This window comes from Neopelma chrysocephalum, unplaced genomic scaffold, assembly GCF_003984885.1.
Source record: "Neopelma chrysocephalum unplaced genomic scaffold, ASM398488v2 Primary Assembly neopelma1_129, whole genome shotgun sequence".
In the NCBI taxonomy this organism is placed as follows: domain Eukaryota; kingdom Metazoa; phylum Chordata; class Aves; order Passeriformes; family Pipridae; genus Neopelma; species Neopelma chrysocephalum.
In genome coordinates, this window is record NW_020897791.1 from 306,335 (window position 1) to 317,894 (window position 11,560).

The 11,560-nt window shown below is 47.9% G+C and overlaps 1 protein-coding gene across 10 annotated transcripts in view; it reads right to left on the bottom strand.

Moving 5' to 3' along the window:
• The window catches only part of RHPN1 (rhophilin Rho GTPase binding protein 1), a 40,561-nt gene that overhangs the window by 24,637 nt on the left and 4,364 nt on the right, over positions 1-11,560 (bottom strand). For 7 of the 10 annotated variants that reach the window (XM_027698558.1, XM_027698557.1, XM_027698561.1 and 4 more), the window contains one exon: positions 2,503-2,621. In XM_027698558.1, the coding sequence (XP_027554359.1) occupies positions 2,503-2,621 (119 nt within the window). Of the gene's footprint in view, positions 1-2,502; positions 2,622-6,892; positions 7,212-11,560 lie in introns of those variants that run through there. The other 3 variants (XM_027698562.1, XM_027698560.1, XM_027698564.1) reach the window with 2 other exon arrangements.

Consider the following 11,560-nt stretch of genomic DNA (forward strand, 5'->3'; position numbering starts at 1 on the left):
GGGATTTTTTTCCCAACACTCCATCCATGGAAAATTCCTCAAATTCTCTTCCAAAGAACAGCCTTTTTTTTTTCAAGTCTTTTTGTGTTTTATTTTTAATTTTAGAGGTGAAGAAACCACCAAGTTCAGCTACAAATTCTGCACAACCCACAGCATTTTTCCACTTCCATTTAGGACTTTCCTAAAGAGATCCAAAGGAATTTTATCCCTGTAAATCAAGCCTATAATTTTGAAGCAATAACCTTTAGATTTACAACACAATCCCCTCCACCTCAGCCCTTAATTCAGCCACAAACTGGATTATTTATTCCCCCCACTCACATACTTCCCAGGTTTCCTAAACTCGGAGCACCGGAATTCCCAGAAAACCACATTATTATTACTCAAGCTGCAAAGTGGATTTTGTGGGAGGGAGGGAATGTGGCCTCTCCAAAGGACATCAAACTGCTGAGCTAGCAAAAAAAAAACCAAAAAAAAAAAAAGGAGCCTCCTCAGAGCATTTTCCTGCCTGGATAATTAGGATTTGGTTTGTATCCCGTTTTTTTTTCCTCCCTCCTCTTCCCACAGCTCCAATTCCTGCTGTTTGCACCAAAACCAGGCTCTTTTTTTTTTTTTTTTGCTGAGCCAGCACATTTCCCCTTGTTTTTTTTTAAAAATCTAATTAAGGAGTTGCACAAGTTGAGATTTAATGGCCTTTTTTTTTTTCCTTAATTAAATAAGACAGGGATGAAGCAGTGGGAGAAGGGGGATGGAATTCACCTCCCCCTGGAAGTTTTGCTGGCCTTGCCCACCTGGAAAACACCATTTTTTTTGGTGGATCAACTATTATTCCCTTAAATCATTCAAGGCCAGAAGTAGAAAGTCATTCTTAAAAAAAAAAAAATCAAAAAACTGGGAAAATATACAAAAAAAATGTATTTAAGGGTAGTTTTATGGTATTTTTTTATATTATTTCTTATATGACAGACCTGTTCAGTCTGGATATGTGATCCAATGTATTCCAGAAAAATTAAATAGAGACAAGAGATGCTGCAAAAGGTCATTTTGGGGTTAAAAAAAATATAAAATAGCTGCAAAAAAATGGTGCCAGTATTTTGGACCAAAATACTCCAAAGGGAAAGATTTCAATGAACTGGATTGTGATGGAGCAGTTGGAATCCAACAGCCTGGAAAGGGGACAGTGTTGGAACCATCCCAGAAATGCATCTTCCAGGGAATCAGGGAGTGGTTTGGGTTGGAAGGGACCTTCAGGATCAGCTGGAGCAGAACAGAATTCCCAGAAAAGCTGTGGCTGCCCCATCCCTGGAAGTGTCCAAGGCCAGGTTGGATGAGGCTTGGAGAAATCTGGGATAGTGGGAGGTGTCCCTGCCCTTGGAAAGGGTTGGAATGAGATGATCTTGAAGGTTCCTTCCAACCCAAACCATTCTAGGATTCTATGGAATCTGCATTTCTGGGATGGTGGCAACACTGTCACCTTTCCATGATGAGGATCATCAGTGAAGAAGGGAAAGACACCCCTGGATTTGCAGGTTCTGCCCTGCTGGAAGCACCAGGATGGGGATTTCTGGGAGGAAAACCAGGTTTGGATGGGATAGCAGGAAAAGGGACATCAACCACCGGGAAAGGCAGCCCAGGGAAGTGGGGGTGGGACCATCCCTGGAGGGATTGGAATGATGTGTGGATGGTGCACTTGGGAACACGGAAAAGTGGTGGCCTTGGCTGTGCCTGGGAATGGTTGGACTCCAGGATCTCAAAGGGCTTTTCCAGCATTAATGATTTTATGGGATGGTTTGGGTTGGAAGAGAGCTGAAAGATCATGGAATTCCAACCCCTCTGCCATGGGCAGGGACACTTCCCACTATCTCACATTGCTCCAATCTGGTCTTAGACACTTCCAGGGATGGGGCAGCCACAGCTTCGCTGGGAATTCCATTCCAGTCCCTCACCACCCTCCCAGTCAGGAATTTCTTCCCAATATCCCATCTAAAGCTCCCATATTTCAGTTTGAAGCCATTCCCTGTGTCCTGTCCCTCCAGCCCTTGTCCCAAGTCTCTCTCCAGCTCTCCTGGAGCCCCTTTAGGCCCTGGAAGGAGCTCCAAGGTTTCCCTGGATCCTTCTCTTCTCCAGGTGAACACCCCCAGCCTTCCTCCAGCCCTTGGAGCATCTCCATGACCTCCTCTGGACTGAATCCAACGTATCTATATCCATGTGAGCCACTTTCCAGATTATCAGACAGGAATTTTGCTCTCCCAGTGCCATCCCAGTACAACATTTCTTCCCATCATTCCATCTGCCCACATCCTGCTTTCTCAACAGCCTTCCAGGACTTTCCAAGTACAATTTTTAATTAAAAGGCACCGAAGGGAGAGCGGGAATTTCCGAGATGAATCCTTCCAAGCTGAGGGAAGGCCGAGTGAAACCCCAACCACGGCCACATCCAAGAGAGGATTATTCCCACACCCAACCAGATTCCCAGGGGATTTTCAGGAGAGCAGGACTCACCTGAAGAGGTTTTCTGCTCCCGCCCTCATCCTCATCTCCTTGTTGATCTGCTGGTTGATCCGGGCCCGGCGATGTTGGAGTTTGCTCCGTTGGGTCTGGGCAAAGGGATCACAGCCCTGCTGGGAGAGAAGGGCAGGATCTCACCAACCTCCCCCCACGTTTTGGGATGAAAAAGGGCACTTTTAGAGGCTGGAATAAGCGTGGAATGGTTTTGGGTGGGTGAGTGGACAAACATAGGGAGATCCTTCGGGCAGGGAAATGGAGAAGGGAGGAATCCTGGAATGGGTTGGGTTGGAAGAGACCTGAAAGATCATCCCATTCCAACCCCCTGCCATGGGCAGGGATACCTTCCACTAGCCCAGGTTGCTCCAACCTGGCCTTGGACACTTTCAGGGATGGGGCAGCCACAGCTTCTCTGGGAATTCCGTTCCAGCCTCTCACCACCCTCCCAGCCAAGAATTCCTTCCCAGTATCCCACTAAACCCTGTTGCCTGGAAGTGGGAAGCCATTCCCTGTGTCCTGTCCCTCTTTCCTTGTCCCAAGTCCCTCTCCAGCTCTCCTGGAGCCCCTTTAGGCCCTGGAAGGAGCTCTCAGGTCTCCCTGGATCCTTCCCTTCTCCAGGCTGGACATTCCCAGCTCTCCCCGCCTGGCTCCAGAGCAGAGGGATCCAGCCCTTGGAGCATCTCCGTGGCCTCCTCTGGACCTGCTCCAGCAGCTCCACATCCTTATGTTGGAGCCCAGAGCTGGATGCAGGATTCCAGGTGAGGGTCTCACCAGAGCGGAGCAGAATCCCCCCCTCTCCTGCTGCCCACGCTGTGGGATGAGCCCAGGACTCATGGAATTCTGGGATGTGAACACACAGGGATGACTCCCATTGAGTTTCTCCTCCACCAACCCCCCTCCCCCCTCCCAAGACCTTCCCCTGCACCTGAAATAAATATTTCATTCCCAAAACACATTCCTGACCATTTATCCCTCTAATCCCTTCGCTAAAAGCTTCCCAAACCCAACCAGGAACAGCAACTACACATCCCATTTCCAGAGTCTCCTCATCCAGACACCAGATAAACCCGGAGGGGCTGGAGATGAGCTCAGGAAAATCCTGGATCCCGAGTCTTCAAGCACTCCCATCCCCTGCCAGCTGGAGGGATATGGATATCCCCCATATCCTCCAGAATATGGAGTCCAAGGAGTCAGGAGCTCATGGGGCTGGAGGAACAAGTCCCACAAAGCCTTAAATTAAATTGATTCCATCCCTCCCTCCTTCCTTAGATTTGGCTCCTTCCCAAGGGAATGCACGGCCCTGCTACTCGTCCTGAATGGGGACTTCTCTAAAAGCTTCCCAAACCCAACCAGGAACAGGAACTACACATCCCATTTCCAGGGTCTCCTCATCCAGACACCAGATAAACCCAGGGGGGGGCCGGAGTGAGCTCAGGAAAACCCTGGAGCACGGGAACAGATGTGATCCCACATCCAGAAGTGCTTCCATCCCCTGCCAGCTGTAGGATATGGATATCCCCCATATCCTCCAGGATATGGAGCCCAGGGAGTCAGGAGTTCATGGGGGTGGAGGAACAAGACCCACAAAGCCCTAAATTGATTCCATCCCTCCCTCCTTCTTTGGATTTGGCTCCTTCCCAAGGGAACGCACGGCCCCACTACTCGTCCCAAATGGGGATCTCAGCAGGGAGCAACGCCTCTGATCAACCCCAAATCCAGCTTTTTCCTGGAATTATAGGATGGTTTGGCTTGGAATGGACCTGGAAGATCCCTCTGTCTGGCAGAGGTTATTATGGGATGCTCCAGGGAATGAGGTTGCCATGAGGAGCGCCTCCCAATCCAGGGCCACCAAAGCTCTGCCCGAGTGGAGACAATTCCCATTGTGCCAGGAGAGGTTTGGATGGATGGAATGAGCCTCTGGATAAAACATCCAACCCTGTTTGGGAAGGCACAAGGCTGGGAAGTTGAAGAGGATGGAGACTTCCATCTTTTCGCACCCCAGTGCAAAGCATGGGCAGATCCCTCCAGGAATCATGGAATGGTTTGGGTTCGAAGGGACCTTCAATATCATGGAATTCCAACCCCCTGCCATGGGCAGGGACACCTCCCACTAGCCCAGGTTGCTCCAACCTCACCTTGGATGCTTCCAGGGCTGGGGCAGCCACAATTTCTCTGGGAATTCCATTCCAGCCCCTCACCACCCTCCCAGCCAAGAATTCCTTCCCAATATCCCATCTAAATGTATGAAAATCCTCTGGAACACTAAAAGAAATTCCAGAGAGTCACATTTCATCCTCTTTCTTCCCTTGGAAGACCTGTTTTGTGGGCACATCAGTCCTGTTTCCCACTGTTTTCCCTCCACCATCGCCGGTGGATCTCTTGGCACCACATCAAGGTTTTGCCACCCAAGAGACTCCACAGAACTCCAACAATTCCCACTCTCATCCTGTCCAAAACGCCTTCCCTGCTTTATTCCACGTGGAAGTATCCAAGGACTTCACCAGGTCTCACCTCATCCTCAGGGAAGGGTCAAACCAGTCCCAAATCCAAGAAGGAATCCTGCCCAGAGAAGCTGTGGTTGCCCCATCCCTGGAAGTGTCCAAGGCCAGTTTGAATGGGGCTTGGAGTAACTTGGGATAGCGGGAATTGTCCCTGCCCAAGGACTTGGAATTAGATGGTTTTGAAGGTTCCTTCCCACCCAACCCATTCCAGGATTCCATGGAACACCTGTTTACCTCTCCAGAAAACACAGAAGGACCTCGTGGGACCTGGGAAAAACAAAAAAAATCACTTCTAACAAATATTTTTTTCCTGGAAGCAGGAAAGGAGAAAGAAATCCTGGCTCGAAAAAAAGCAGGAGCCCAGCTTGGATTGGCAAGTAGCGAATGGAAAATGTTTCATTTTCATGGATTTCAGCTGCCTTAAAATTCATTTCTCATATTTAAAGCCCACCAAGTGCTGCCTGCTTGGAAAAGGATCCAGGATTAACTTTGGGATTTTTATTTAAGTGATGGATTCAAGCTCCTAATTGGGAAATTGGAGCCTGAGGAACCAGAGCCCCTCCATCTGCTCCATAAATCTGTAGGATTAGTGCTTTAAGGTAACCCAGGAATGTGATAGAATCATTCAAGGAACAAGCTGGAAACATGAGATTCCAATTATTCTGGAAAACCTCTTAAGGAAAACACCCCAAAAGCTGCACAAATCTGGGATCTGAAACACTCGGGAGCAAATACAGGAAAGTTCGATCTCGAAGTTTGAGTCTGGATTTGCCCTGAAGGAACCCATCCACCCTGCAAACATTGCTGGAAAAACATCTAGAAATATGGAAAAGGATGAGGAATCCCACCCAGAAAACCCAGGAAGGGATCATTCCAGGTTTTCTCCAGCTGGGACATCACTGGAAATGATCCTTGGAAGAAAACCCAATCCAACCACGAAGGCAACACCTGAATTTGAGCCCCCAGAGACTCTCAAACAAAGGGGACACCCCCAAACTCTGGTCTAGAAAGAGCTGCTCATGCAGATGGAGCCCAAGATATCCATAATTATTTCTTTAATTAATTAAAAGCTGATTAAAAGCATTGCAGTTGATGACATTTCTTCCTACCTAAGACATTAACCCATATTTGGAAGTTAAAGCTTCCAAACTTAAAGTTGGAGCTTCCAAAGTCAAAATTTCAAGGTTTCCAGATGAGATCCATGTGAATTTGTCCGATCCAGAGCTGAGCAAGACAAATCCAGATGGAAATATACCCAAATATATGCAAATGAGGCAGGTCAGAACCACGGAAATCCATCTAAAACTCAACAGCCCCAGGAGCAACTCTTGGAGGTGGAAGCTCCAAACTCTTCCTGTGGGATATTTCACCACCTGAGACCTCTCCAGTCCTGGAAAAGGTTTCTTTGGAAGCAGTCAGAGGATTTTAAGGGGTGTTTTTTTGGGGGGAAGAGGAGCAAAAACTCCCTGAAAACACGGGCAGGAGGCCTGAGGACTGCAAGTGAGAGAAGAGGGAAGAACCACAGAGAAGGTCCATGAACAACTTGTGTGGAGGAAAGGGAAGGGAAAATGAAGGGAAAAAGGGAGATGAACAAGAGAAAACACCGGGATGGCTCTCCAAGATATTCCAAGAGTGTCAAGATGTCACTTCAGGAGCAATGAGGGGGTTTAGAAAGTTGATTTCTCCCTCCAAGAAAAACTTCCGTCAAGCTGGGAGGGGTTCTCTCCACCAGATTCCATGAGATTTATCCAATCCCATCCAGGCTCCTAATCCAACACCAAAATGCTCTGGAAAATCAGGTATTGGGGCATTTGATGTGAAATCAAAGCCCTGTGAGGACCTCGAGTCAGGCTCTCACTTCAGGACTTCTTGGGATCTCCACACACCTTGTTTTCCTCAGCTTTTATGGAGCTCTTGGGATTCCAGCACATCTGACCTCAAGAGGATTCCCAAAACATCATCCCTGCCTGGCATGGATCAATAAAAACCTCATTCCAAGGTAAAACCCAACCCAGGCTGCAGTTGCTCCTGGAAATGAAAAAGCATCCCAGAAATGATGTTATTCCATGGATCTCGGAGAAATTCAGCTCCAGAATTAAATGCTTGGTCCAGGTTAAGCCCCAGCTGAAAGAAAACACCATCCCAAGCGTAAAATATGATATTTAAATCAAAATATAGATGGGGGAAGCCGAGAGCGAAGAAGGGAACGTGTCCACCCTCCGACAGCTTCTGTTCAAAGGATCCCAAAAGCTTTTCCTGACCCAATTTGCAGACAAAAGCTAAAAACCACAGCGGGAGTTCCCAAATAAAGCAGGGATGGATTTAAACCCAACTTACATAAGGGAATAGGGGGAAAAAACTCACACCAAAACCCGCTTTCGGGTTATAAAAGGGATTTTCCTTCCTTAATTCCTCTTGGCACGGGAAGAATTGAGGTTGAGGTCGACCCCGGAAGGTCAGGAGAGAGAGGGGTTCTTTCAACCAGGCTTTGGGGTGCACCTGGGGACACCCAGGAGAGTGATTTGGGGTGTTTTTAAAGCTTTTTGGAAGGAAAAGAGAGGACAGAACTCTTCCATAAATTGTGTGGGAGCCGGGGAACAGCCCGGAATGGATGGGGTAAGTTCAGGAAGCCACGAGAAGGAAAAGGGGGTGTGGGGTCAACCAAGGGGTGGCCAGAGCTGGAGTTCATCACCTCTGACAAAGCAGGGCCAGCAGTTGGACTTGTTGAATTGGAAGGGACTTGTAGGATCATCCTATTCCATGCTTTTATTGTAGGAAAACCCTTGAAGCCCAGAAAACCCCGGAAAATCCCGATGGGTTGGACCCTCAGCACGGAGAGGTGATGGGGGCACCCAAAGTCCTCAGTCAGGGGCTCCATGAGGGAAAAAAGGGGCTGGAAGAGCCTTTCCAGAGGAGAGCAAGACAAATGAACCTCCTTGGAAGGCCATCAAGGGTTCTGCCAACCCTTATCCCATGGAATGAGCTAAGGATTCTCCCAACCCTTATCACATGGAATGAACTAAGGATTCTGCCAACCCTTATCACATGGAATGAACTAAGGATGTTGTGGTTCTCCCAACCCTTATCCCATGGATAACTAAGGATTTTCCTAACCCTTATCCCAGGCAATGACTAAGGATTCTGCCAACCCTTATCCCATGGAATGACTAAGGATTCTGCCAAGCCTTATCGCATGGAATGACTAAAAGATGTTGTGGTTCTCCCAACCCTTATCCCGTGGAATGACTAAGGATTCTCCCAACCCTTATCACATGAATAACTAAGGATTTTCCCAACCCTTATCCCATGGAATAACTAAGGATTCTCCCAACCCTTATCACATGAATGACTAAGGATGTCGTGGTTCTCCCAACCCTTATCCCATGGAATGATTAAGGATTCTCCCAACCCTCATCACATGGAATGACTAAGGATTCTCCCAGCCCTTATCACATGGAATGAACTAAGGATGTTGTGGTTCTGCCAACCCTTACCCCATGGAATAACTAAGGATTCTGCCAACCCTTATCACATGAATGACTAAGGATGTTGTGGTTCTCCCAACCCTTATCACATGGAATGACTAAGGATGTTGTTCACTCCCAGCTCAGGAGGACCCACCTGGGCTGTTAAACCGGGCAATTCCCACTTAGATCTGGTTCTGGAAGCAAGTCCTCAGGGGATGGATGTTTGCTCCGAGTGGCCTCTGCACTTCCCATCAAAGGAGATGGAGCCTGGATTGCTCCGGAATGACGGGACACACCCGGAGAGAGTCATTTGTGCCCAAAGGAGGCCTCCCCTCCCAGCCTTCCCGGGATAAACTGAATCACCTGGAGCAGGAGGTGGAGGCCAACAAGTCCAAAGGGCAAATCCAAGCACAAAGGGACTCGTTTGTGCTCTTTTGTTTCCAGGAGAGGAGCAATAACTGGAAGCAGGAGAGGGAAAAGCAAAGCTGGAGGGGATTAATGGATCAAAGGAGGGAAAACACAATCCTTGGATGTGCTGCTGAAGTTATAAGGAAGAGAGAAACGGAGTTGCTTCAGGTGCTGCTGTATCCTTGTCCAGAGGATCAGGAATGTGCTGGGAAAAGGCAGGCACGGACCTCTCCAGAGAAATGAGGAAGGGGATGGAAGCTGGGAATTAAGTGACAGCCCTAATCCTGCAGGGAAAGCTCCTGGAGGTACTGGGAGAGCATGGAGCAAGCTGGGATATCTCCAAGAACAGCTTTAGCTACAACACAGCCACCACCAGGATTCCTGACAATCAGAGAAGGAAAATTCCCACAGAGGAGCCGAAGGAGTTTAATTCACACTGGAGACATCCATGAAATGTCCCGGGGAGATGAGTCCTCACCTGGTGCTGCCCCAACCTCTCCCCCCATTCCCACCTCCGTGGAGACAACCTGCACATTCCCAAGGGCAGGGAAGCTGAGGGAGAAAGGGGAGCAGGACACCAGCCAGGTGGGAACACAAAGATATGGAGACCCTTCGTGCCAGGCAGTGGAATAGGGAAGGGATGAATCCTGGAATGGTTTGGGAGAAGGGACCTGAGAGATCATCCAGTTCCAACCCCTTTCCATGGGCAGGGATATCCTTCACTATTCCCACGTTGCTCCAACCTGGCTTTGGACGCTTCCAAGGATGGGGCAGCCACAGCTTCGCTGGGAATTCCATTCCAGATCCTCACCACCCTCCCAGCCAGGAATTTCTTCCCAATATTCCATCTAAAGCTCCCATGTTTCAGTTTGAAGCCATTCCCTGTGTCCTGTCCCTCCATCCCTCATCCCAAGTCCCTCTCCAGCTCTCCCGCAGCCCCTTTAGGCCCTGGAAGGGGCTCTCAAGTCTCCCTGGATCCTTCTCTTCCCAGGCTGGACATTCCCAGCTCTCCCAGCCTGGCTCCAGAGGTTCTCCAGCATCTCCGTGGTCTCCTCTGGACTTGCTCCAGCAACTCCACATCCCTTTTATACTTGGGAATCCCGAGCTGGACCACGATCCATGACCCCACCGAACACAAATTCCCTTCCCACAACCTCAATCCCGCAAGTTTTTCCCGGGAAAAACACTTCCAGTCTCTCCCACTCCCAAAAACGCTCCGGTATTTCCTTACAGCAGCAACAGGTATTTCCCTCAGCAGCAACAATGTTCCCTAACATGGAGTTTTATCCTTAAAAAAAACAAAAAAAAAGGGATTTTTCCGGAAAAGATGCCTTGGGAATAGGAGAACTCTCAGCACCTCCTTTATTCCCAGATCCAGTGCTCTCGGAGGGATTTGGGCAGTGGGAGCTGTCAGCTGGAATTATTAATTATCCCTCTTTTTAATCCCCAAGTTTTGGAGTCAGCCCAGCACAGGAGAAGTGGCCAAGCCACCCACATTATCCCATGGGATGGAGAGCAAAACAAAAGCTGGGAAAAGCCACTCCATGCACAAGAACAGGTTGGAAAATCCTCCTTTTTTCGAGGATTATCCATAATTCCTGCTGGAGGAATCCATAGGGGCTGGTAGGAGATGAGCAGCAGGTCCCAAAAAGATGGAAAATTCTATTTATGCATCAAATTCCCCCTCTCATGGAATTAATCTCAGGAAACAGCCCCTGCTCCAAGCTGGTAAAATAAAACCTCTCAAAGCTTTTATTGAGAATATGGTTACATCACACAGCCCTTTCACAAAAGGATTAAGGAATTAAATTTCCCAACCAGTTGGCTCGAGAATTCAACAGGAGGAAGGAAAAATAAAACTGGGGGGAGGGGGGATGGGAATAAAAAAAAAATAAGGGGGGGCGGGGAGGGTTTAAACAGCAAAAAACCGCCGTAAAAATCGGATTTTAGGAGGGTGAAAACACTGGGGAGGTTGGGAGGGAGCCTAAAAGGCAGGGCAAGGGGCCAGCAGGAAACAGGTGGATTAAATCTTCCCTCCCAGGACATAAAAAGCAGGAAAAAAAAATATATAAAAATATCAAAATCCCTTTTTCAGCAGTTTTTCCCATAAGGGACAAAACAAGGGATGGCTCCATCCAGAGCTCAGCTGGAAAAGGGGGGATTGAGGGGGTTGTTAAATAAGAATAATAAATATTTATTAATTAATAGGGAGGCTAAGGAGGTGTTTTGGTGGTTTAATTACAGTTGTAATCTTGTTTTGACAGGTGGTGCTGATCCAACTCCAAAGGTTTGGAATCTTTTCCGTGTTATTCTTTGGGCTCCGGATACAAACAAGGGGGAAAAATCCCTCGTGTAAGGAAAAGAGAAAAAATATGGGAATAAAAAGCCCGTAAGGTTCTGCTGCTGGAAACAGAAGAAATTTGGGAAAAAAGCTTTATTTATTCCTGCTAATGGAAACAGAATAAATTTGGGAAAAATCCCACAACTGCTAATGGAAGCAGAATAAATTGGGAAAAAAACCCACAACTGTTAATGGGAATAAAATTGGGATAAAAATCCCACAAGCTCCTGCTAATGGGAACAGAATAAAGTTGGGAAAAAACCTTTATTTATTCCTGCTAACGGGAACAGAATAAATTTGGGAAAAATCCCACAACTTCTAATGGAAACAGAACAAAT